This window comes from Hemiscyllium ocellatum, chromosome 39, assembly GCF_020745735.1.
Source record: "Hemiscyllium ocellatum isolate sHemOce1 chromosome 39, sHemOce1.pat.X.cur, whole genome shotgun sequence".
Taxonomy (NCBI): Eukaryota; Metazoa; Chordata; class Chondrichthyes; order Orectolobiformes; family Hemiscylliidae; genus Hemiscyllium; species Hemiscyllium ocellatum.
In genome coordinates, this window is record NC_083439.1 from 23,467,264 (window position 1) to 23,495,091 (window position 27,828).

The 27,828-nt window shown below is 38.7% G+C and overlaps 1 protein-coding gene across 1 annotated transcript; it reads left to right on the forward strand.

Annotated features, from left to right (window-relative positions):
* Window positions 1-1,106: 1,106 nt before the first annotated feature.
* Window positions 1,107-27,828, forward strand: dnaaf4 (dynein axonemal assembly factor 4). The gene is made up of 10 exons (XM_060853074.1): window positions 1,107-1,267; window positions 2,993-3,140; window positions 3,305-3,438; window positions 7,388-7,628; window positions 9,612-9,754; window positions 11,250-11,359; window positions 15,189-15,342; window positions 15,933-16,038; window positions 17,486-17,602; window positions 27,369-27,828. Exons 1-9 carry the CDS (start codon window positions 1,145-1,147, stop codon window positions 17,593-17,595), a joined length of 1,269 nt encoding a protein of 422 aa, XP_060709057.1. The 5' UTR covers window positions 1,107-1,144; the 3' UTR covers window positions 17,596-17,602; window positions 27,369-27,828.

Below are 27,828 nucleotides of genomic sequence, written 5' to 3' on the forward strand. Positions count from 1 at the left end.
CAATGATTGCCATAAACAAACCATGTTACAAAGACAATAATCTCATCACTGACTTATTGTATCACAAGATGTATAAAACTTTCTTGACATGTGCCCTGGGTTGAGAGAATACTCGCAGCTGACCGCTGTGCTGTTGGTGTCTTTCTCTCCATGGAGCTCCGGTATTTCCTTATGCAATAAACTGAACCCTGAGTCTGACTCTGAAACTGGTGTTTTTCCCCACAACACCAGAATTGGTATTTGGCCAGTTGAACATTTATATACAGTTCAGTCAGAAGGCTAGGAAAAGTGGGTGGCACAGTGGTTAGCACTACTACCTCACAGTGCTAGAGACCTGGGTTCAATTCCCACCTCAGGTGACTGACTGTGTGGAGTTTCCACATTCTCCCTGTGTTTGTGTGGGTTTCCTCCCACAGTCCAAAAATGTGCTGGTTTGCTAAATTGCACTATAGCATTAGGGGAATGGGTCTGGGTGGGAGTAATCTAATCTTTTAAAAAAAGGCAAACAACTGTCATAAAGCTAAGCAACAAGGACATAGTAGGAATGGATAATTATGGAAAATAGTATTTAGCAGCTTTAGATGAATCAGTTAGGGCTCAAATGTGGTTAATTTAATGTTGATGACACCATTTTGTTTCATATCTTGATCCAAAGACTCAGGAGTGGTCTGAAAATGATGTTAACATTCAAACACTGCTCCAGAAAGCAGATTCGTAAACGGATCGATAGATATACCAAACTAGTAGCATAATACACACATTGTTGAGTCACTGGACTCAAAACGTTAACTTTGTTTCTTTCTCCCTTGATGCTGCCAGACATGCTAAGTTTCTCCAGCACTTTCTGTGTTTTTCTGTTTCAAATCTCCAGCATACACAAATGTTTGTTTTAGCTACATTGCTGAACATTAGTTTGAATTAATTTTCATCAGAAACCATATTGAATCCATAAAAGTGGCAGTGACTCCCTAAAAGCTCTTCTTAAAAGTCTTGAACTGAGTGAAGAATCTGGAACCTCAGATTCAATGTATGGAGGGTATCCATGGAAACTGTCACTCATTGATCCGGAAGTAACGCCCGTGTCACCCGGAAGGACCAGTGAGCGGGACGCGCGTCGCTTAGCAACGGGCTGCTGTCCGTAAAGATGCCGCTGCAGGTTAAGGATTACACCTGGGACCAGGTGGAGAGCCAAGTGTTTATAACGGTGCCGCTGAAGGGAGTGAGGGCTGGGAAAGCGGACGTTTTCTGTACAGAGGATTATTTAAAGGTGAGGGATCGCCGTGGGCGGCTGTGCTCTGTGTTTGGAAATGGAGAGGGGAGCCCTGGTCTCTACATTTGTTTCACAGGTAAAGCCCAGGCTGTCAGCTTCTGCTGTTACCATCCTAATTTCACCTCGTGTGCCCAGTCACTTTATCAAAGTGCCTTAAAGCCACAAAACTATTTTCGTTACATAAATTGTTGGAAAAACTGAGCGGGTTTGGCGGAGAGAAATCACAGTTGACGTTTCGGATCCATTGGCCCTTCTTCAGAACTGATGGTAACTGGGAAAAGATTGGTATTTATATAGAAGATGGAGAGGGGAAGAGTAAACTGCAGGTGGAGAGAGAGAGCCCAAAATGGGCTGCTACCACACACAACCCGTTGTCAACTCCTATTGTAGCTGCTATTCATTTCCACAGACCATCACCTGATGAAGAAGCAGTGCTCCGAAAGGTAGTGCTTCCAATTAAAACTGTCAGACTATAACTTGGTGTTGTGTGATTTTTAACTTCCCATAGACTGACCTTTAATCACGTGAATGTGGTATTGGCACAACCCTTAGAATAGTCCTCATCCACAAATCATTTAAAAAGATTGTTAATGTATTGAGCTACATTAAATTTCTGTTTTTAGTTTATAAAAGAAGTAGAGAATGAATACATTTAATTTATTTTGGAATTGTGAACCTGCATTTAGATTCATAGAGTTATGTAGATATACAGCACAGAAACAGATCCTTCAGTCCACCACGACCATGTTGACCATTTGGCCCATATCTCTCTAAAGTCTTCCTATCCCTATACCTATCCTGATGCCTTTTAAACGTTGTATTGTACCAATCTCCATAATTTCCTCTGGCAATCCATTCAATACACTCACCACCCTTTGTTTGAAAAGTTGCCCTTTTTGTCTCTGTTAAATCTTTCCCCTCTCACTTTAAACCTATGCTCTCTAGTTTTGGACTCCCCCACAATGTTTACCCTCTCCATGCCTCTCATGATTTTATAAACCTCTTATAAGATCATCCCTCAGTCTCTGACACTCGAAGAATAGTTGCAGCCTATTCAACCTATAGCTGAAACCCTCCAGCCCTGCCAACATCCTTGTAAATCTTTTCTGAACACTTTCAAGATTCACAACACTCTTCCTTAGCAGGGACACCAGAATTGCACACAGTATTCCAATAGTGGCCGAATCAATGTCCAGTATAGCTGCAACATGACCTCCCAACTCCTATATTCAATGTACTGACCAATAAAGGCAAGCATACCAAATGCCACCTTCACTCTCCTATTTACTTGTAACTCCTCTTTCAAGGAACTATGAACCTGCAGTCCAAGGACTCTTTGTTCAGCAACACTCCCGAGGACCTTACTTTTAAGTATATAAGTCCTGTCCTGATTTGCCTTTCCAAAATGCATTTATCTAAATTAAACTTCATCTGCCAGCTTTTGCGCCATTGGCCCATCTGATCTTCATTCTGTTGTACTCTGAGGTAACCTTCTTTGCTGTCGACTACACCTCCAATTTTGGTGTCATGTGCAAATTTACTAACCATACCTCCTATATTTACATCCAAATCAATGAAAAACAGTGGACCCAGCACCGATCCTTTGGCACATTGCTGGTCACAGGCCTCCAGTGTGATAACCAACCCTCCATCTCCACCTTCTGACTTCTACCTTCGAGCCTTTGCCTCCAGATTTTGATTCCAAATTTTTTACTTTAACAGGTGAACTTTCCTCCATTTCTGTTTGAGGTAATATTATTTGCTTCTATTGATGAATCGAAAAGCTCTGCTAAAGTTGGCAATGATGTTGTTATCTTCACCTTGTGTAAGAAAGAATCAAGAATGTGGGAGCAACTTACAACGGTCGAAGGTAAGCAATGATTTAGATATTTTGCTATATATTGAATCCTATAAAATTAAAATGGATATGAATTGCATTAGCAGTACTGCTCATGACAGTTACTTTAAATTTTGTAGTTAGACATAACTAGGTTTTCTTTGCATCATATAATTACATTGACTGTTCTTTGATAGTTAGTAAGGAAAAGTTGCAGAAAAGGAGGGAGAATGCAATACTTGCTGCTCAAGAAAAGGCACAAGAGGCAGCAAAAGAAAAGGCAATTAAAAAACGAGAAAATGAGAAGTACTCATTGGAAAAGACAATGAAGGTAACTATTGTAGAACTTGTTAAAATATTTAATTTTCTTTGTTGTGCACAATATTGTCTACTTAAAATAGACTTACTGACAGAGTAATTTGATATAAAACTATGAATTCAAGCCATTTGTACAATAAAGCTAGAAAAGGAATTAAAGTCTCCAAAGTACAGTTCAAGATGACCAGCGTCATGGTAGTGTTGTAACATAGTGATTTAATCAAAACAAGACTTTATCTTCCCTATGCAGATCTCGCACATTTTCTGTAATACTCTTTTCCTTTTTGACAATCCTATAAGATATAAACTTAAAACTTGAGGATTGATAGTCAAAGGCTTGACTAATATAATCAAATGGAGTGGTGGTAATGTGAGACAATCATTCAAATGTTACAATCTCATTAATTCAAAGAATGTAAGATTGTATACATATACACTTTTATCCTTATTAGGCTTCTCTCATAGTTGTATGAAAAGCTTGTTGTATTAATGACTTTCAACCTTTTGTTTGACTTTGTTCCAAAGATCTAAAAGTTGAAGTTCTAAATTGGAGGAAGGTTAATATTGACGATAGTAGGCAAAAACTTTCAAAAGCTAATTGGGGGCGGATGTTTTCGGGTAAAGGGACAGCTGGAAAATGGGAAGCCTTCAGAAATGAGATAACAAGAATCCAGAGAAAGTATATTCCTGTCAGGGTGAAAGGGAAGGTAAAGGGAATGCTGGATGACTAGAGAAATTGAGGGTTTGGTTAAGAAAAAGAAGGAAGCATATATCAGGTATAGACAGGAGAGATCGAATGAATCCTTAGAGTATTAAGGCAGTAAGTATACTTAAAAGGGAAATCAGGAGGACAAGAAAGGGACATGGGATAGCTTTGGCAAATAGGGTTAAGGAGAATCCAAAGGGTTTTTACAAATACATAAGGACGAAAGGGTAAAAGGGAGACAATAGGGCCCCTTAATGATCAGCAAGGTGGCCTTTGTGTGGAGCTGCAGGAGATGGGGGATATACTAAACGAGTATTTTGTATCAGTGTTTACTGTGGAGATGGACATGAAAGATATAGAATGTAGGGAAATAGATGGTGTCATCTTGAAAAATGTCCATATTACAGAGGAGAAAGTGCTGGATGTCTTGAAACACATAATGGTGGATAAATCCCAGGACCTGATCAGGTGTACCCTAGAACCCTGTGGGAAACTAGGAAAGTGATTGCTGGGCCTCTTACTGAGATATTTGTATCATTGATAGTCACAGGTGAGGTGCCAGAAGACTGGAGGTTGGCTAACGTGGTGCCACTGTTTAAGAAAAGTGGTAAGGACAAGCCAGGGAACTATAGATCAGTGAGCCTGACGTTGGTGGTGGGCAAGTTGTTGGAGGAAATCCTGAGTGACAGGATTTACGTGTATTTAGAAAAGCAAGGACTGATTAGGGATAGTCAACACGGCTTTGTGCGTGGGTAATCATGTCTCATGAATTTGATTGAGTTTTTTGAAGTAACAAAGAGGATTGATGAGGGCAGAGGGGTGGACATAATCTATATGGATTTAAATAAGGCATTCAACAAGGTTCCCCATGGGAGACTGCTTAGCAAGGTTAGATCTCATGAAATACAGGGAGAACTAGCCATTTGGATACAGAACTGGCTCAAAGATAGAAGACAGATGGTGGTGGAGGGTTGTTTTTCAGACTGGAGACCTGTAACCGGTGGAGTGCGACAAGGATCGGTGCTGGGTCCACTACTTTTCGTCATTTATGTAAATGATTTGGATGTGAACGTAGGAAGTATAGTTAGTAAGTTTGCAGATGACACCAAAATTGGATAGTGAAGAATTTTGGACAGTGAAGAAGATTACCTCAGAATACATCTCAGAGGAATCTTGATTAGATGGGCCAATGGGCTGAGGAGTGGCAGATGGAATTTAATTTAAGTAAGTGCTGCATTTTGAGAAAGCAAATCTTAGCAGGAGGTAAGGTCCTAGGGAGTGTTGCTGAACAAAGAGACCTTGGAGTGCTAGTTCATAGCTCCTTGAAAGTAGAGTTGCAGGTAGATGGGATAGTGAAGAAGGCATTTGGTATGCTTTCCTTTATTGGTCATAGTATTGAGTATAGGAATTGGGAGGTCATGTTGCGGCTGTACAGGATGTTGGTTAGGCCACTTTTGGAATATTGCATGCAATTCTGGTCTCCTTCCTATTGAAAGAATGTTGTGAAACTTGAACGGATTCAGAAAAAATTTATAAGGATGTTGCCAGAGTTGGAGGATTTGAGTGTAGGGAGAGGCTGAATAGGCTGGGGCTGTTTTCCCTGGAGCATCGGAAGCTGAGGAGTGATCTTTTAGAGGTTTGTAAAATCATGAGTGGCATGGATAGGATAAATAGACAAAGTATTTTCCCTGGGGTGGGGGAATTCCAGAACTAGAGGGCATAGGTTTAAGGTGAGAGGGGAAAGATATAAAAGAGACCTAAAGGGCACCTTTTTCATGCAGAGAGTGGTACGTGTATGGAATGAGTTGCCAGAGGAAGTGGTGGAAACAATTGCAATATTTAAAGGCATCTGGATGTGTATATGAATAGGAAAGGTTTAGAGGGATATGCGCCAAGTGCTGGCAAATGGGAGCAGATTAGGTTGGGATAACCGGTTGGCATGGGCAAGTTGGAATGAAGGGGTCTGTTTCTGTGCTGTACATCTCTATAACTAATTCTTCACTCAACATACATTACCCATGAATACAAACTTGGAACAAATTACATGCTGGTGGATGCTTTGGATTATGTCAACAATTTGCCTCCATTTTTCATATTTTAATTCTTTTATCTTACAGTTATAATCCTAGCAAAGGTGTAAACTAGGTCAACTGTAAGAGGATTTATTTATGGTTGGGCCGGTAGCCTAATTGCATTGTGGCGAGAGAGAATTCTCCAAAGTTTACTCTGTAATCAGTATCTTCTGTTATCTACTGAATCTGATTGTACAGATTAACATTTCTTCTTTCTTTCACACGACATATGTCATGCCTCAGTTTTTCATACCTTTTCTATCTGAAGTATGCTTATTAGATTTACATTTTCTATGCTAGCAATCCATAAAGTATTAATGTCATTTTCATTTCTACTTTTCCCACCAACATTGCAATATGCATTACTAAAAATGTAGAAATACTTAAAACACTCTTTAATCTTCATTGTAAAGCTAAAGTACATTCTGATATGAAGTTTGTAGATTTAATTAGAATGAAATTTTTATAAACTTGTGTAATGAACCAGACCAAACCCCCTGAAAATATATCAAGAAGATAGTCTAGACCCTAAAGTCTTCTTATTTTAATGGTAAGTGTAAGGTGTTGCATTCCAGCTGCAATTCAATGGGTCAAGCTACTTGACTTCAAGCAAAATACACTTTATATTTACACTATAGTTAAAATACAGATAGAATGAAAATAAAAGAAAAGAATTGACTTAACTGTAACCCTACTGAAATGGTTAACAAAAGAACATATATATTAACAACCACTAATTAACTATTTCAATATAGTAACATCCCAAAAGCACATCCTTGGCAAAGGCAAATTTAGTAAAATAGATTGTCTCACATGCAATTCTAGCAGCAGGAAGAGAACCCCAGCTTTTAAGGAAAACAGAGAGGAAAATAAATCAGAGCTTCCACATCCAGCACCTGCAGAAAACCAGAACTAAACATCCTGGTTCTGTGGGAGCTTGATCCCACCCATTCAAGCTGCTTCTATTGTTCCAATTTGAGAAAACACCCAAGGTCTCACAACCTGTTTGCTTTATTAGCTTTCAGCAGACTGCTTTGTGCCTCTATCTCAACCTTTCTTCATTTATAAAAAAAAGGACAAAAATACCTCTTAAAGCTGTAGTATTGTTAAAAGTGAGTCAGAAACTGAAAGTTTGACATAAACATGATTTTTCAGAATAATAAACTTGCACAACAATTGTACAGATAGAAGAACATGCCAGAAAACAGATTGAAGAGATGAAAGAACAAGAGCGCAGAAAAGCTACTGAAGAGTTGGAACAGTGGAAGCTGCAGAAGCATGAAGAAGAGAAATTAAAGAGAAAGGAGGAACTAAAGCATGCAAAGCAGAAAATTGAGGCAGAGAAAAGGAGGATGAAGAAGAAGGAAGAAGCCAAAATACAGAATTCTGACTCACGAACTTCAAACAAACATTCTGTTAAAGGAGGTAAGCCTATTTCAAATCAGTGATTTAATTCAGATTTCCTTCTATATAAAGACAAAATCAGCAAGAGAGAATTTTACATAACATTCACCCAAGTCTTAAGAATACCCATAAAAGATGCAGCATGTGACATTAAGCTAAGTGGATTTCAGATTCATTGTACCTCTCGCTCATTTTAAGTTTTCTCCCTGCCTTTGGTTTCCTCCTTCCCTTATGCTCAACTACACTCTTAGCCAAGAGAGAGTTTAGGTTAGCCCATGTTAGTTGGAACAAAGTAACTAGTTTGTTGGAATATTCAAATGTACTGCCAGCATGACTGATCTGAGTCATACGGTAGGCGATTGGGTCTGGGTGGGTTACTCTTTGGAGGGTTGGTGTGGACTTGTTGTGCCGAAGAGTCTGTTTCCACACTGTAAGGATTCTGCGATTCTATGCTGATTTGCTGATTTTGGGGATAAGTTGGGTGGAATGGGTTGATCTCTCTTTTGCAGCTTCTTTGCATGACTGAGTGTAGAATTTGATGTTTGGGGCTTTAAATTGGAATTTAGTGAATAATAAACCAGTATTCGATCCAAAAATCATGTTTACATTATGTCATTACTTGCTCTATGTATAAACAGGTATTATTATAGAAATGTATTTCTTTCTGTTGGATATTTCTTAAAGATACTTTATTATTTAGCTAAACAACTTACTTCATCAAAAAGCACTTTTTATTCATTCACGGGATGAGAGTGCCACTGGCTAGGCCAGCATTTATTGCTCATCCCAGAGGACAGTTAAAAGTCAACTACACTGCTGTGGTCTGGAGTCACATGTAGTCCTGGCGAAGTAAGGATAACAGTTTCATTCCCTAAAGGACATTAGTGAACTAATGGGTTTTTCCGACAAGGGACTCCTAATTCCACATTTTTAATTGAATTTAAGTTCCATAATCTGCTGTGGCAGGATTCAAATCCAGATCCCTAGAACATTACTGGATCTCTGAATTAACAGTCCAGTGATAATACCTCCCCTTTATTTGAGAGAAGACATTTCATCAATATACTGAGGACTGAGAAGTGAACATGCAACTGTACAGAATCTTCTGGTGCGATGTTTGACACCGAATGTGTTTAATATCTAATATGTGTAGCACTGTGACTTAACATCAGGATACAGCAACTCAAAAGAAAATCAGCAAATATTGTCATATTCTAAGATTTGAGTTTGCATATTTCTATGTCTTGTCCTGTTATGGTTATGGATTAGGTTTACAGTGAACGATAAACATGGCAATGTATTCAATTAAGATAAGCGTTCCTTTTTATACCGATGCTGTTGATTTTGTTTGACCAAACATCATATTTTCCATCCATGCTACTCTGCATATGGTTTGACCTCAAGATGGTGCTCTCCTCCAAAAAGGGACATCTTTCCTTGCAGAACCTACAAAGCCTGCCTACTAAAAAGGGTCATTCTGTCCAGAACATTTTCTGTATGAAAAATAATTAGATTATTCACAAGCAGCCAAAAACTCATCAAGAGCAGAAGAATAATGGCGTGGAGTTGTTACATCTAATCAAGCAGGTGTAATAAGCCATATGTAGCGTTCAAATATGAAAGTTGGCTGACCTCGCGTTTATTTTATTGTGACTTAGTGTTTAGTACTTTGCAGTTACAGTGCCACCTTGACATGACCACATTATCAGCTCCAATATCTTTTGTTTAAATAAGGTTAAATAAATTGGATTGGCATTAACTTTGGTTTTATTCATTCTACTTGACAGTGCATAGTTCAATGCCTTGAAGTTCCTTTTTCCGTATCGTAAAGATTTGATTATCAAGGAAGTCAGTTGCTTCCTGATGTATCTGTAGCAAATCTGTAGATCATATTAATAAAGGTACCTTTTCCTCCAATTTTAGTTCCTAACTGCAAACAAAAAGTATAATATTTTTTGCAGGATGGTATTTAATGGTTAACTTTTAACCATTGATTAATTGCAGGTACAGCTGCCAACATGTTTGCTGAAAACTACAATGACAAAATCATCCCAGATCCCCGTTCAGCTGGCAATATTGAAGTACAATTCACACCACGAGTTTTTCCTACAGCACTGAGAGAATCTCTTATTGCAGAGGAGGAAGAGGTTTGGGTTTTGTAAAAGTGAATACATTTCTTCAAACACACGCCTTAATCAATGGAGAAATTGTTTCTGGACCTGTGAATCTCAGAAAACAAAGAAGTATTTATACATTGTTAACTCTGATGGTTTGGCAGCTCACGTAACTAGTTTAAATATCCGGTTAGAGATGAGTTTCAAATTGAAAGGATAAGGAAATTATGGTGGTTTTGTATTGATTTTAGTAAAACCTGTTGTTTGCAGAATAAAATAATAAGTAGAAGAAAATATTGCACCTCTAAGTAGGTGCTGGGAATTAAAATTTTTTTTTACATTTTAATTATCTTTTTCTCTCCTTTGTACTCACTTATACAGAGTTCCTCTTCAGTAGCATGAATAGGCAAATTTATTTTGGGTTTCTGCCAGGTTTTAGTTTGTTATTGCTTGGGGTACAGGAATGCCATGATTACACTTGCATTACAATCTTACTTTGATGAATGTCATGTCTTAATCTTGATCAATTTTTAATGTAGTTCAAGTAAATTCTGAAACTAGAATCATATCCTAGATATGATTCTGTGTGGTGCTGTTGATTAGTTGCTGTTGGTTTACATTTGAGCTTTGGTTTAATTTATTCTTGTTTTTTTGTTGTCCATATATTATAACCGAAAATCTAGGATGTGATCAAATGTTTACACTAAAATGGTCTTTATAGATTTGGTTTAGAATTTCGAGAATAAAGTTGCTAAGTTTATAAAGCAGCTTTGTCTAAGTTATGATGTGGAGGTGCCAGTTTCGGACTAGGGTGGACAAAGTTAAAAATCTCACAACACCAGGTTATAGTCCAACAGGTTTATTTGGAAACACTAGCTTTCAGAGTTCTACTCCTTCATCAGGTAGCTGTAGAACAGGGTCGTTAGACACAGAATTTATAGCAAAAGATTACAGTGTCATGCAGCTGAAATGATATATTGAACAGACCTAGATTGTTGTTAAGTCTTTCATCTTTTAGAATGGATTGCAGGTTTCGGTTCATTAATATGTAAATTCCAGAACTTCTTTTAAGTTACATTCTTGAGATAACTTAAAGTTTTATAAAGAAAAGGTGATGTCTCAGCTCAGAAACCTTAAATACATTGTCTGAGCTGAGATGTCACTTTTTTAAATAAAATCTTACGTTATCACAAGAATGTGACTTAAAAGAAGTTCTGGGATTAACATATTAATGAACCCAAACTTGCAAAGCTTTCTAAAAGATGAAAGACTTAACAGCACTCTAGGTTTGTTCAATATTTCATTTCAGTTGCATGATTCTGTAATCTTTTGCTATAAATTCTGTGTCTTATGATCCTGTTTCACAGCTACCTGAAGAAGCAGTGCTCTGAAAGCTAGTGTTTCCAAATAAACCTGTTGGATCATAACCTGGTGTTGTGTGATTTTTAACTTTGTGTAAGTTAAGATGCCTTAAGAAATATAACATACAATGAAAATTTATGAACTAAGGTTCTTCATTTGTTTACAGTGGTTAAGAAAACAGGCAGAAGCTAGACGAGCTAAAAATGCAAATATCCCTGAGCTTAAAGACCTGAAAGAAGAGGAAAAAAATCCAGACTGGCTGAAGGATAAGGGGAAGTAAGTCATGACAACATTTTTAACAACTGATTGTAATATTAAAAAACTTCACACTTCACTAACTCGTCAGTAAAATACAAGGAACAGGACCAACTGCTGTACTTGGCCATTTTCAAACACTCAAAAAGCCTTTGTCTCCACCACCTGTGAAGACTTATGGAGTAAGCTCCTCCAGTTTTCCTGCCCTCAGAAGTTTTTGCCATCCTCCACCTACTCCATGATGACATGTAAGCCTTAATCCTCACCAATGGAACATCAGAGTCTCTGTCAAGCAAGGTCAGGCAAGGCTGTTTCATTACACCAACTTTATTCTCCAACTTCTTGTCTGCAATACTGCACCTCACCCCCAAATTACCCACTGACAGGGAAGTAATTTTCCTAACAGATGGGAAACTGTTTAATTCATATCACCTTCGATCCAATACTAAAATCACTCAGTTCCGGTGAGTGGGTGCAGTAAACAGATGATGCTTGTGTATGTATTCACTTAAAAACTGTGTACAAAGTAATTGTTGATTCCTTCATTGAAGCATTTGAAACAATAGGCTTTTCACTAAACTCATGAAAATGTAAGGTCACGTCTTCTAGTCAGCTCTAATGCCACAATAATTTGTTAATTAAGATCAACAGTGAGATCCTGAAGAATATGTCCATTTCTATATCTGGGGAGCCTCCTCAGGCCATTTGAGGCATTGGACAAATGCTACCAGTGATACCTTTGCAAATTCTCCAAATTCAATGGCAAGAAAGGTGATCAAACAGCAGTATTCTCTCCCAAGCCAACGTATCCACAATGGAAGACTTAACCACAAAACCATTTCCACTAGGCAGGGCTTATCATTTACATGCCTGACAGCAGACTTCTGAAACAAGTATTCCACATGGTCACGGCATGAATCCATTGTCGATTGTTGGAAACAATTGTTAGGGACATCTTCAAAGCACTCAAAAGCTCTACTGAACAGCTCTACTAATTCACAGGAGTCTCTGCTTGTGACTAACGAAAATTAAGAAAGTTCATTCAAAAAGGCACCAAACAAATGGAAACACTTCATTGGGAAAATGTAGAGGTAAAGTTGAGACATTGAAGGGAATTAGCTGCATGATCTTCACACAGTGACTGAAAGGAGTCTTAACTGCCTTTGGTTAAAAAGGAGAGAATTACCCCGTGTTTTTGCTTTGGTCACTATACAGTAATTCTTGCCAGATGTGTATATGCATAAAGATTGGGTGAAGACACAAAAAGAGTTGGTTAGAATGTGAAATTCTCTGTCTCAACCTGCTGTCGAAACAACTGCTGCTGAGCATATAAGAGCTTTTAAACAAGAATTAAGGTAGATGCTGAAAAAAAGAGACATGGGCAGAAAATGAGAGATGATATGATTCTGCCAAAATATCTTGACAAATGATATTGTGACATTTGCTTGAATAAATGCCACTCACAAGATGTACTTGACTGGTGGAAGTTTATTTGCTTTAGCAGCAGTTTGTGACACAGAATATTACAATCTCACCATCTCTGAGGAAATACTTTATTTGAACTACTTCTGCAATTCTCCAGGAAAGTGTTAGTCAATTAGATCGGAAGATGATTTGAGGATTAAGTAAAACTACTCAGCATTGCATTTGTTTAAACATTATTTTAATATCCAGAGAAAACAGCCTGTACATTAATGACGGACTACTGATTGAAACAACTTGTTCAATAACTGACCCATCTCCAGTCTAGAAGCCATTCTGGTCTGTTGCTGAAGCCTTTCAATGATTTCTGCTGATCCTGATGCTAATAATATAATAGTTGGAAAAACAGTGATATAAAGTGCTGAATCTTACCAGAATTGGCTAAATACCAATTTTGGTGAGTGTCATGGTGATGTCCACAAGATCTGGCAATTTTTCTCATGCTACCTTCCCAACCTGCCTCATTATTTTGCATCACATCTCTATGGTTTTCTGCTTGTTGTATTCTTCCACTTGTCATAGGTAGCAATACTTAACTGTGCTGGACATCCCAAGATTCCTATTGCTAATGCTGTATTTAAAGCCCAGCCATGCACTCAGCCAAGTGGTGGCAATTTTGAGCTACCATTCACCATGTACGTAGTGGGAGGGCAAGCAAAAGTAATGCTTTTCTGAACATATAGATGGTACAGCTGATGCTTCATTGCATTTACAAGTACATATTCAAACATCTATTGCTATTTAAGAAAAAGCTGCACAGCTTATCTGTCCTTAGCTTCATTCCAACTTACAGTCCTATCTTCGGCAGTGCTACTCTTTCCCCAATGTCCTTTGTAGCCCAACAGCTTATCATTGTTAAGTGTGGTTCCATCACATACAGGAAAAGCCTTCAAAAGTTTCACATCATTCACTTTTAATCAGCAATGGTAAAAGCAAACAATAAAACAAGCAGAAGATGCATTTGCGAATGGCAGCAGTCAGGGATAGCTTGCCTTTCAAGAACCAGCACACCTACAGTCAATGAATAATCACTATAACCAGCTCTCAGTTATTGGAACTGGGTGTCAATTAACCAGTGTGTCTTATTGCACTTGATGCTTCAGTGCTCGATCATGCAGAACGTGACGTTCCTCCTGTGCTATGTCACCATCTTCCTCCTCAGATGACAGCTGATACTCTCCTAGCTCTTCAGAGTCCATCATTTTTTGTTTATTCATTCATGGGATTGCCTAGAGGGCATTTAAAAGTCAACCACGTTGCTGTGGGTTGGGAGTCACATGTAGGCCAGACCAGGTAAGGATGGCAGTTTCCTTCCCTTAAGGGTATTAGTGAACCTGATGGGTTTTTCCAACAACCGTCAATGGGTTCATGGTCATCATTAGATTCTTAATTCCAGATATTTATTGAATTCAAATTCCACCATCTGCAATGATCGGACTGGAACCCGGACCTCAGAACCCTATCTGGGTCTCTGAATTAACGATCTGGCAATAATACCACTAGGCCATCACCTCCCTTTGTTGCCTACTCCAGTTGTACAGAACACAGCATCTTGGGATAATGTGATGTACTCTGTCTGGAGTGAACTGCAATGCCCTTCAACGCTGATCCAAACATTGAATATCATCCTCTGGAAGTTTTTATCTGCTTCTCCATAGTCTTTGTGGAAAAACGGGCTGCATTGTATTGATGCCCAATTTCAGTCAAGGGGTTGCTTCATGGAGTCATCAGCCAAGATCACAAAAGTTAGCTCTGGTCTCCCAGTAACCATATTTATAAGGCATCTGGCCCTTACAATAAAGCAAGAACTACCTAATTCCAATTTTTTATTGAATTAAAATTAAACTGCCATGGGGGGGATCCAAACCTGAGTCTCCAGAATATTTCCTTGGTCTCTGAATTAATAGCCTAGTGATAATATCACTATGCCATTGCCTTTCCTCCATTTGCCTTTCTATCTGCTACCTAATTGGTTGAAACTTACTTTCCATTCAGAATGTAAATGTTACAATTAACCATATTGTCCTTTGAAAACAATGTATGCATCTATGTTAGGTAAAGTCAGTGATGCCGCAACTCTGTAGCTCTCCATATTCAAATTGTTTATGAACAGGAACTGTTTGGTCTTTCACATAATTATGTGGCACTTGGAAAATTAATTCAATGATTTGCCTTTTCTGTGTATCCTCTCAAAGAAATTCTGGAATCCATTACATTGTTGTCGATAGTAAAATAATAACTAGCTGCAGTAAGTGATCTTCATTTGTGGCAGTCTGTACATTGTTAGCCATGAAGACCTGTTTTATTTCCCTGTAATACACTTCAAATCAGGTTATCATATTGTTCAAATATTATTTTTCTCTTCCAGCAAGCTGTTTGCATCCGGAGATTATCTTGCAGCAATTAATGCCTATAATTTGGGAATACAATTGAATAATAAACTTCCAGCCCTATATCTGAACCGGGCTGCAAGCCACCTTAAACTAAGAAATTTACACAAAGCCATTGAAGACTCCTCCAAGGTTAGTTCATGTTCAGTTTCTGGGAAATTAGTTAATGCTGATCAATTGAATAAGGCAAAATTAACCATAATTCAGTTTGTGTGCACATTTAAGAACCTTCCTGTGTCCAAGTCACTTTTTGCATCAGGGTCAGTTACAAACTTAAGGTAAATCATAAAATTCCATCTGTTATAGAACAATATCAAATTATACATTTGTTGTGAAGGGATTGGCGTTTGGTTATTTGTCCCACATTTTTATTTCTCTGATGTGGAATGCATTGCTTCCTGTGTCAGGGGATAAACAGGGGACACAATCATTCCCTCTCTTATGCTAGAGCAACTCATTAAATTGAAGGTTGCAAGATCATCCAGCCAAAATGACAGTATTCTTTTTAAATAGATACGGATTAAATTCTGTGGCAGTCACTGGGACTTGATTTGCTATTTTAATCTGTGGCCTGAGTGGAAACACTGTGATTGCTAGGTTGGTGCATGATGCTTTAAGTTACTTACTACTCTTGGAATATTTTACACACACTTTTAAAGATAACCTCCAGCTCTTTTTATATTATATCTTTTTACTTGCTTAACTATATATTTTTCCTTTAGGCACTTGATTTGTTAACTCCTGCTGTTCCAGATAATGCAAGTAGCAGATTGAAAGCCCATATTCGAAGAGGAACAGCATTTTGTGAGCTGGAACTCTACGTAGAAGGTAAGAGAACTTTTTGGTACTTTGTGCACTGAAATTAGGGGATAGTGGTAATTTCACTCGACTAGTAATCCAGAACTCTCGCCTATTATGGATTCAAAGCCTATTATGGTAGTTGGTGAAATTTGAATTTGTTAAAAATATGGAATTAAGAGAAAGCCTTTTTATTGTTCATAAATTATGGTAAATTATAAAACAGATTTGGTTCGCTAATGTACTTTCGGGAAGAAAATCTGCCTCTTTACCTCGTCTGGCTCATGTGTCTCCAGACTCTTGGCAATGTAGTTGGCTCTTAACCGTCCTCTGGATGAGCAATAATTGCTTGTGAAGCCAGCAAAATCCCTATCCCACAAACATATGAAAAAAATGTAGCAATATATAATTAGCAAATATTAGATATTGGAATTAAAACAGGGCTACACCAGCTTTTCCCTTCCCAACATTTTTTCCTCTTTCTCATTCTTTCCTTAAAACTGTAATATGTGAAGATTCCTCTTTCTCGTTCTTTCCTTAATGCTGTAATATATGAAGATTCAAATACTGCACCAGTTAATGAACTCTTAAGTTATTTAGAATTAACTTCAGGTATGGCAATGTACAGATTAGTGTGTGTTTAAGAATAAATTTTAACCACAGTCAGCAAAACAATAGCATATAGCTATTTCTTTGTGCTTTGCTCTTTCCCTTATTTTCTCACTTTTCAGGTCATTTATAGAATTATAGAATCCCTAAGCTGTATGTAGAGGCTATTCAGCCCATTGAATTTTCCAGAGTCCTCCAAAGAGCATCCCAGCCTATCTCCGTAACCTCACGGTGACCACAGCTATGGGCAATTCATTTTGGCCAATCCACCTAACCTACATATCTTTGGACTTTTGGGGGAACCCAGAGCACCTGGAAGAACTCCACATAGACATGGGAGAGCATGCAAACGTCACACAGACAGTCACCCAAGGCTGAAATTGAACCATGGCCCCGGGCACAGTGAGGCAGCAGTGCTAACCACTGTACCACCATACCTTTATATGCCCAACATCACAAGGAGTGAGGAGATAAAACTTCATTTTTTTCCAACGCAACCTGTCCATCTAAACCTTAACAAAGTTATGTTGGAACATGGAGCTATGGGATTTAGCTGTGTGTTCAGTGTTGGTGAACTATGCAACTTGGCATGTGTTCTAACCAAACTTCATGTCGCCATCATTGAAGGTGAAGAGAAACACACTCAGCAAATGTGCAAAATCTGCAGTTGCTTGCTAATCATAATTTAGAATTCTGATATTTTTTCCGGTATATAGTCTAGGTACACTGAAGCCAATTATATTTTCCCACTTCAACTGAGATCTTGCAGACCAGTACATTCTAGTAATTCAATATGAATTTTGTGGTCTACAATCACATCACAGCAGATTTGATTTATTTAAGGGATTATTAATTTATGGTCTGGCAGGCCTTCAGGATTTTGAAGCGGCTCTCAAGATTGACCCAAATAACAAGACAATACAAGACGATGCAGAAAAGATACGGCAAGTGATTCAAGGAGCCCCTCCAGACCCCTAAAAGCAGGGTAAGAAATGTCAAGAATTTAGAGGTCTATTCACAGAAAAAAAAAGTCCTTCAGCCCATTTTGTGTGCACTGGTCAAAAACAACCACCTAACAATTCTGTTCCCATTTACACGCACTTGGCCCATAGCCTTGTGTGCCTTTGCATTACAAGTGCACATCTAAATATTTACTGACAGTTAGTGTATTTCTGTCTTACACCTTCTGTTGGGGCATAAACATTGTTTTCAGAGGCATAAATAAATCCAAAGCAATAATCCAAATCAGCCTTTGTTCGATTTTTCTGAGGAAAATTTGTAGTTAAATCAGTTTGAACTAAAAGATTTCTAGAGTCCTTGACTAATACTGCAATGTATTAATTAATGGTGCAATTGCATTTTTTTCTTTATGAGAAGCTGAAGACTTTTATTCGTTTGTGGTACTCCTTTTAGAATTGAGTGTATGCCTTCATGGTCATGAGGTTGGAATATTTAATCGTATGCCTGTTACACAACCATTTTAGATCTGTTAGAACAGTTGCATTATAGAGTCTTCACCTGCTGAACATCTCCAGTTAAAACTGCAGCTGGCAGATGTTCTCTTTCACATGACTTTGGAATGACTATATCTCTGCCAAGAAATGTTGTTATTTGAAATTACTCGCTTGAGTCTCCAGTCAACCTTGCATCAACCTTGACTCCATTGTGGTGAAGCTTTATGAAATAACTCCACATAGGCTGTTATCCACCAAGTTGCCCTTTGTTTACCATGAAGAGTCCTTGGCACTGATCCAGCTCTGTAAAAGCCAGCTGTCAGAGTAACAGAATCTCTGACACTCCTGTTTATTTTTTTAGATTTCTTTTTTCTTATTTGCTTCTTTAGAGTGAACAGAATGTCTGACACTCTTGTTTTTTTTAACCCCGCACTACCGTCTAACTGTGGTAGTGCTTATTTTTTCCCCAGCACCATGTTGTGGGCGTGCAGGTATGAGGCACAGTGAAAGACACAAAGTGCATGAATCTTTATTCAAATTTCCACCACCAGGAAGAAAAGAAACACCCGAGTGGCCTGTGACAAGCAGTGCCCATACACTCCTGTTTATTTTTTTCTCTCCTAACTGCGGTAGTGCTTATTTTTCCCCCCAGCACCCATGTTGTGTGTGTGCAGGTGTGAACACTCCTGTTTTTTTCTTTCTTATTTCTTTTTTTTTCCTTGTCACTGATCCAATTCCCTCAGAGCCAGCTCAGAGTGAACAGAACCTCTGACATTCCTGTTTATTTTATTTTATTATTTTTTTTCTTTTTTTAAAACCCTCACACTACTGCCTAACTGCAGTAGTGCTTATTTTTTCCCAGCACCCATGGTGTGTGCAGGTGTGAGACACAGTGAGAGACACAAGGTGCACGAATCTTTATTCAATTTCCACCACCAGGAAGAAAGGAAACACCCGAGTGGTAATCACATCAAAGGGCAATGCTGTGTGATCAAACAGTGAAGGGGAGGGCAGGGATTAAATAAAAATAGAGTTGGAGGGGGAAATGATGCACTCCACTCCCTGCAGCGCCCACCTCTCCCTGATCAACTCCAGGGTATTGGTGGACACCACGTGCTCCTTCTCCAAGGACATCCGAGCTCTAACGTAACCGCGGAACACTCCTGTTTATATCTGACAGCTAAGCCTCCCTGATTGGGGCTGTTAATGTGGTCCAATCAGGGAACTCATTCTATGAGGTTCACCTGGCTGACCTTGTTACTATCACTACATCCCTCTCCCTCTGATTCCAAGGGCATACGTTGGTTCTTTTTTTTTTGGCGCTACTCCTGGATCATTTTAGCACCAGGTCAGGTTCCTCCAACTTTGCCTCGCATATGGGGGCGTATAATGCACAATAGCTTGCCTCTTGAACCTGGACCGTGTCGGGAAAAATGCATTCTGCACTTCAGTCAGCAAAGGTGTCGGCAGCAACACCTGCATGTCCATTTCAGATTCCGAGGTATCTGGGTTCCAGAACAGTCCGAAAAGCAGTCAAGAAGCCGGGGATGTTTTGCTCCTGCGCCATTTGTGAGTTTGCGGCTTTCATATGGTCAACATTCTTTTTCAGGACCGTCACATCTGCATGAACTTTCTAGGTTACTGGACCTGATCTTACATTAAGCAAAAGTGAGGACTGCAGATGCTGGAAACCAGAGTTTAGATCAGAGTGGTGCTGGAAAAGCACAGCAGCTCAGGCAGCATCTGAGGAGCAGGAAAATCGTTTTGGGCAAAATCCCTTCATCAGGAATATTCAAGCCCAGTGCTGAATTTTGCCTGAACCTATGGGCAGCACTGCCTTGCCTTCTTTATGTCGACATAACAAGGTTTATTAATGTGTTATTATTTCAAATTTACGTCTGTAAAGATATTGGTAGAACTTCCTGACTTCAAATATGATTGCCAAACCTTCCTTGTCTATCTGGGTATATTTATGTTCTGCATAAACCAAAGTCCTGGATGTATATGCCATTGGGTGTTCCTCTCAATTGGGCCACCTCTGAGCTAATACTACCCCGATGCTATGTGGGGAGGCATCACATGTTAATACCAGACCTTGCTTGGGATGATAGTGTGCCAACTCCTTAGAGTATGATAGCTGTTTCCCTTCTCTGAAGGCTATATGACTTGGCTATGCAACCATTTCCAAGGCTGACCCTTTTTTAAGAATTGATGCAAAGATGTCAGGATGGAGGCCTGGTTATGTATGAACTTTCAGTTAATAGCACTTCATCTTGGTAAATGGTGACCTGTGGTAAACCTCATAAAACATTCTCCATCAACTGCTGAAAAATTGCACAGGCTGATGATACCCTAAACAGCAGACTTGTATATTGATACAAATCCTTATGGGTATTAAGTGTTGCATTTTTCTGGGAATCCTCTTCTGACTGCAATTGCAAGTGCACATGGCTGATATTCTGCTTTGTGAAGAATAGTTCCCCTTCCAGCTTTGTGTATAAATCCTCTATGTGTGGGATTAGGTATTTCTCCAGCTGTAAAAAGCAGTTTATCATTTGTTTAAAATAGCCAGAAAGATGAATCAACCTTCACAATCAGTGCAACTGGTGCTGCCAATTCCGCAAACAGAATTCCGCTGGTTTGATGATTCCTTCGCTGTCCAATCTGCTTGTTTATGTCTCTACTTATGCCCGTAAGGGAAATGGCACTGGGTGGACCCCTCAGAATTGTGGAATTGCTTCCTGGTCAATGTGCAAGGTGACCTTGGTGCTTTTGATTGTTCCTTGACCTTCCTGAAAAATCCAGGCATTTAATTAAGATTTCACTCAGGCTGCCATTTTCTATTCAAAAAATGTTGAGCCAATCCAGGTGAATCTTCCTCAACCAATTTTGCCCCATCAAGCTTGGGCCCAAGCATTTTACTACAATCAGTAGTAACTGAACCAGCTGTTTCTCATCAGAGACCAAAGCTGAAGTTGCACCCTTAATATGTAAAGATTCCCTTGTATAGGTTCTCAATTAAGCTGAAGTCTTGTGCAAATTTAAGAGTTGGAGTCGAGTGAATTTTGTTAAAGACTGGTTCTGTGATCACTGAAATGGCCACACCAGTATTGACCTCCATTAGAATTGGACGACCATTTAACTAGACATTTTATTTGATTGGTGCTGATTTGGATGTTGCTAAGCAGTTTAACTGTTCCAAACCAGATATAGGTGGTCTTTCCATGGTGTGCACTCTCCTGGATACCAGCCTATGAGTTCACTTACTCAATTTAAAGTCTAGTAAGACTCTTTTGCTCCGTACCAGCAGCAACTACAATGGTTTTCTGGCCTGGATTCTGAAGAAAATTTCAACCATTTGGTCGAGATTTGGTTTTGTTTTGGGGTTTTGTTGTGGGCTGACCTCGAGTCTTTCTGTTGAGGATATGTCCTGAGTAAGGCTGTGCAATTGCCTTTACTCAAGCGATGTTTCCCCCAAACACAGTTGGATGGCAAGAGTGTCCAATTCCTTCGGAATACTCTGCAACTCACATGCTCCACTTTCTGCATTTTCTAATGACACAGCTAGTTGGAGTGCCATTTGAAGTCCACTTGGGCTTCAGATAGTGATGCTTTTGCATGGTTACATCATTCATTCCGCATACCAAACAGTTCCTCAGCATCTCATTAAAGGTTTAAACCAAAGTCATCTGCCTCTGCCATCATCTTAACCCAGTCAGAAATCTCAATACAGATTCCCCTGGTTCTCAAATCGCTGAGTAAAACTGATAACATCTTAGAGTTAGGGGATGCTGGGGTCATAATATTCCTTATCTAAATATGTCAACTCTTGAAAGGTGCCTCAGGAAAAGTTAGGCTCCTAATAACTGAAAATGCTATGGGTCCACAAGCTGTCAGGGAAATTACTTGTTGCTTGTCATCTGCCCCAGTGCCATTTGCCTGAAAAGAAACAAGTCTCCGACGGCAGGATTGAATGGGTCAAGTTTTCCAAATAGCAACATGATGCCAGAAATGCTTACTCCAGCTCAAAGATGACTGTTGTGAGCCAATTTCTTTAGGAGCATGGTTTTTCTCTCATCACCGCTGAAATAACTCCACAGAGGTTGGAATCTTGTCACCAACTCGCCCATTATTTACATGTGAAGAGTCTTGCCACTAAGCTAGCTCCTTCAGAGCCAGCTGAACAGAATCTCTGACACTTTTTAAAAAAATATCTATCTTCCCAGGGCTTCCTAATTGGATCTGATTACAACTTCAATCAGGGAACTCATATTCTATGAGGTCCATCTGGCTGACCTCATTTCTATCATTACACTTTACACTTGATTTCCAACTGGACTACCGTGACTGTTCCGTTAGTTTTTCCTAAAAGTGTCTGTGGAGAAGTTGAAGACAAAACCAAGCTTAATTGAAATACTCTTGATAAAGTAATAGGTGCCAATTAAAGATATAAACCACATTTTATATAGTGGCGTGTCATGTTCAATACCCAGCAAATGGACAAATGCAACTCATCTCCAACACATTGAATTCCACATTTCACTGCCACATGATACACTGCATCTGAACAACAACCCCCTTGGGAAAGGGGAGTTGATAATTTCAATCATTAATCAGTCAATTTTAGTGTAATTAACACTGCTTTTTCAATTTGACTGTGGATCTCAAGTGTTTGCTAAACTTCTTCGTGAAAATAGGGTTAATACACAGCAATTAAGGGACTGAACTCATGACAGGAAAACCTGCCCTGAAATCTTACAGCTGATTTCCTGCCTGTTTTGTTACATAGTATTTGTGTTGAGATGCAACTTTGACAACTTTGGAGGTTTATTTATCTGATCCTCATTTTTTGAAGCTCGTACTATCAGATCAACATCTGTGTCCTTTCTACTGCATTATGTTGGACCTCAGATGAGGACCAAGATGACTAGCAGCATCAGAAACAGCATTAGCCTGTTTCTCACAGATCTGCAGCTCCACAGGAGCAAGGTTATGAGCAGAAAGATGCAACTCATACCTATTGCCACATGGTCCACAAGTAGAGTTTAAACTTCCAGCACATCAGAACAGCAGTATCTCAGCTGGCTGAATATGTTACATCAGGTAGTGGCTGACCTTTCAGCTGACTGGAACTTTATTTGTTGCCAAGTGGACCTGATAATCACTTTTTACCCGACACGGTCAAAAATCATTATCACCCTCATTGTTTGCTTCTTGATCCTTCCAAGGCTGTGATGGAGAGATTCATGGTCAGCAGCCCATAAATGCATAATGCTGGTGACTGATGATTTGTTTGGCAGGGCAGGCAATTATGTCAACTTTGCCCATGATATTGCTGGACAGAATGGGCAAGCAGTTTGAGATCCTGACTGAATTTTCACAGGTGCAGTAGATTATTTACTGCATGGGTGTATTAGTTAATCGACTCAGTATATCCTGGAACATTCATCAATCGCAGGGGCATTTATTCTATCATCTTTTTCTTGGCTCACCCACAATTCCCTATTGGCAATAAATTGGAGAGCACTTTGCTGCAGATCATTAGAGTGATGTTTATCCAAGGTTAGAATATCATGCAACCTTTTTAAACTAGCATTCAAAATTAGCTATTTATTAATCTAAAGTTTGTACACACTTGTTTAATGTTCTATGCAGTTGGCCTATTGAAGAATAAAAGCCAATCTATAATTTTGGCCTATGGAACTCTCTCCACATGATATCAAGAATAGCTGAAGGCACTTGATTTTGGAAACAGTGTGGGCTCTGACAACATTTCAGCAACAGTACTGAAGACTTGTGCTCCAGGAAAACTGTATCTTTAGCCATATTATTCAAGTGCAGATGTAACTCAGAACTGACAATATAGAAAACTGCCTCCTATGTCCTGTCAACAAGGACAGACCCAGTCTGGCCAATTGCTTCCCCATAATCATCAGCAAAATGATGGAAGTTGTTGTTAGCAGTGCTACCAGGTGACATTAACCTGCTCAGTTATGCTCAGTTTGAGTTTCAAAAGTTGGGCTGTATGACTCTATATTGGAGGCTTGCCACCCCTCACTTTGCCCCATCCTTATGGAATATTGTCCCTCAAACTATATGTAGCCAATAATCTTTCTGTAATGGAGATACTTTTGGTCCTTTGTGGACAATGGCTAATTATCTCTTTTCAAGTCAACATGTCTGAGTTGGTTTGCCACATGGTTGTAAAATATTTAATTCTGTAACCAGTTATCTAGGTGGGTCCCCAACTTGAATAGCTAGACACATTAAGATTCCATTGATATCCAGGGATGCCTTCTCTGGAGTTGTCAACGGAGAGATGGCTGGGAACCTGCCATTGGTCTGCATCTCCTCCGTGTGTTCTGTGCTTCCTTTGCAAAACTGGAAAGTAACTAAAGTGACATTGCATTTAAAGATGATAGTGTCAGTGGTGAATGTGAGGAAGTGTACAGGCAGAGATGGATAGGTAGACCTTCAAAGTAGTGTGAGGAATGAATTATTGAAGTGTGCTTGAGAAAGCAGAGCAAAGGGTTGATGTGATATACCTCTCAGGATGTCAGTGAAGTGCCACTCTCACCTTTTCTACTCTGCTTATGTCACCTCCTGCTCTCCTTTCTGAACCCGTGGGCAACTTCCAGCCTGCACTTTTGTTTCATGGGCAGACTTTTTCTTCTCACAATAGGGAAGAAAATGTTTATGTGGACTCTTACATTGCTAGCATCTCATCCAAAGCAGCATCACAAGATGAAACAAGAGATGAAACAAGGCACAATCTTTGAATATCTGATTTAAATTCAGCCAGTTCCTTTTGTTGTGCTGTTGACTCCAAAATCCATGGTTGGCATGTTGCTTTAAATTTTGAAGTTGAAATTAACACATAGAGTCATAGAGGCATAGAGATGTACAGCATGGAAACAGACCCTTCGGTCCAACCTGACCAGATATCTCCTGTCATTAAGCTGGCTCATATAAATTGGTTGGAAAACCAAGAGTGACACATTGACTGGGTTAAAAAGCCAATGGACACACCTGTTGTCAACTTGACAGGAATTTAAATTCTAATCAGACGTTTCAGAGACCAGCAGAAATGTACGTCAAATAAAATTAGCACTTTCTAGATAGGTTATGGGGAAAAATAAGAATAATTCTAATTTACTTTCTAAACTGCACAGTTTCTTACTTTGTAATCATCAAAAAATACATTTTTTACTGAAATCAAGCAAATTGAAAATATTGAATTCACCATCTTTCATATACTCTACAAATGTGACTCTTGTCCATTCAACAAAGTGAATGAGTTATTCAAATTTCATTTTATACAGTCTTGCTATTTTGTGATGAATACATGTTAAACTCACTTTATCAAACACACAGACCAAATAAAAGGTAAATCTTTCCATATTTTCCTTGTTGTTGTTGGCTGCCCTTCGATTCAAGGATGACATCTACTCAAAATTGCAAATTTTTGTCACAAATTGTTATGTGACTGAACAGGCTGACCCTTGACCTGTAGGTCTTTGGGCCTATGGAGTAGGATCTCCCATAAGATGGCAGGATCTGGAGCACAAGAATTGCTTCCTTTTCTTTCCCTTAAATTCTGCTACTCTGTCTAATCATTAAGAAGTTGAAGCTCAAATCATGATTCTGCTTGATGATCAAGTTGTCATCATTTTGAACACTTTATAGCAAACCCCTGCAAATTATAAATGTCATTGCTGCCAGTCTTCAGGGAGAGCTTGGGATGTTGTTACAACACAGGGTAAACCTCTCTGCTAATTTAAACCAGCCATACAGAAAACGTTCACCTTACGCTGTAATCTGTTAAAATTTGAGAGGCAAACAACTATCCCAGAGGTCACTGTTTAAAGTAAAAATTAACAATTTTATTCTTGAAGCCCAACAAAGAATATTAAAACCAGCAACTATTTACAACTCCTTTCTTTTAAACCTATCTTTTACCTCCCACTCTACAATACTGGTCCGATAAAACAAAATCCTGATTAATATTTACAAAAAAAAATCATGTTTCAAAAACCATGTTTTGTCAATTCTCCTTTGTACATTTTCTCTAGGTCAGTTTCAATGTTCTGCTGCACAAACCTCTTATAGACAGGTACCTTTCAGAGAGCTCTTCAACCCCTTTGAAGATTTTCATCTGTAGATTTTCTCTAAGTCAGTTTCAATGTTCTGCTGTGCAAACTTCTTATAGACAGGTATCTTTCAGCGAGCTCTTCAACCAGCAGTCTATATTTGTAGATGGCCTTGCAGTTCTTCTTCTAAATGTTCAAAATGTCCGGTTTTATATCCCAAAACATCAGATCGTTTCACTGGTTTTAATATTATCAAAATACTAAATTCAAATTTGATTGGATTTTGGTATCTTGGGGCATAATTTAAACTGATTGGCTGAATTTGATTTTGTTTTTGTTTCATGACAACTCAGTTGCAGCTATCAGTTTCCCAAGTGTCACATTCTTACTTTGTTCAGTCCTTGCTAGCTTTTCAACTCTCTTAAAGGTACAGTACACCTCTATACCTTCATAACAGTGTTGTTATAGCATATTCTTTGTCCTCCTCTGTAACAGTGGCCATCTGAAATTTATGAAAACAGGACCTGATGGGGTAGATGCTTTTCAGTGACCCAGTTGATTTTGCAGATGTTTTGCATGAGTAATTGCAGAACTGGCTTAAAACATTATTCATGCACTAACATTTATTCAATGGTCCTCCTATTGATTCCAGCAAATGAGGAGGATACATTGCTGGTGGAATTTCTCTAGTGCTCTTATGTATCACTAATATACAGTCCCATTCTCATTACAGTACAGCAGTTTTATGAACAACAGCAGTGAGTGTTTGACAACCAAGTGCTCCACTAGTCAACATAATGCCTAGTGAGAAAGTTGGTTGCCATCCTGTACTGCGGTGAGAACTAGACTAAGTAATGCCAGTTGGGTTGCTCCGATATCATGATGCTATGTGTTCAGTTTCAAACAAACAGTATTGCTTTTGCCATTCGTAACTTAACAATGAAAAGTCCTCATGTTTTGGAAATAACTACTTGAAAAATGCAATGGAGGCTTTTAAGTCAGAATAAACAATAATGCAGTCCTGGTAGCCTGTTGTTTCATTTGAACATCATTTCTCTAAAGCATTAACGATTTTATGTGAATTTTAGAATGATAATGTTATGATAAAGCTAGAGTGATAAATTGGAATAGCATTTGATTATACTGTCATAATTGTGTTTTCAAAGACATTTTTAAACCTGAAATTTTAATTTAATGGTAAAATTAGGTAACTCATCTGGAGCAGAAAATGGGTGTAAAGAGTATGAGAATATGGAAAATTGAAAACTAAAATGATTATTTAAAGAAGAAAAGGCAATAAGTAGCCAATAATAGCCCAATGCTTCCAATATCACTGAGATACAACAAAAGAAGAAACCGGTGAACAAATAAGGAGGAGAGAATGAGATTCAAGGCAATCTGCTGAAGAACAGTATCTTAAAAGAAGACATGACATCGACATTAAAGAGTTACTGGACAATGGTTATCTGTTGTTATTCTGAAATAATATAACAAACTTTCACCGGAGTTGTTTTATTGTTGATGATTGCCATTTTATTTGTTTTTCTAAAAAAAAATTCCAAAATATAAACCATGATAATTTAATGATAAATATGGTGTACTAAGGAGAACGAGGATGAGCAAATTTTACACTTTCTAACTTGTACTAAGTTACTGTGCTTTACTTA

Coding starts and splice junctions, on each gene's coding strand:
- dnaaf4 (XM_060853074.1), top strand. CDS start 1,145: ATGCCGCTGCAGGTTAAGGATTACACCTGGGACCAGGTGGAGAGCCAA. Junction 9,755..11,249: donor TTATTGCAGAGGAGGAAGAG/GTTTGGGTTTTG, acceptor ATTTGTTTACAG/TGGTTAAGAAAACAGGCAGA. Junction 15,343..15,932: donor CCATTGAAGACTCCTCCAAG/GTTAGTTCATGT, acceptor TTTTTCCTTTAG/GCACTTGATTTGTTAACTCC.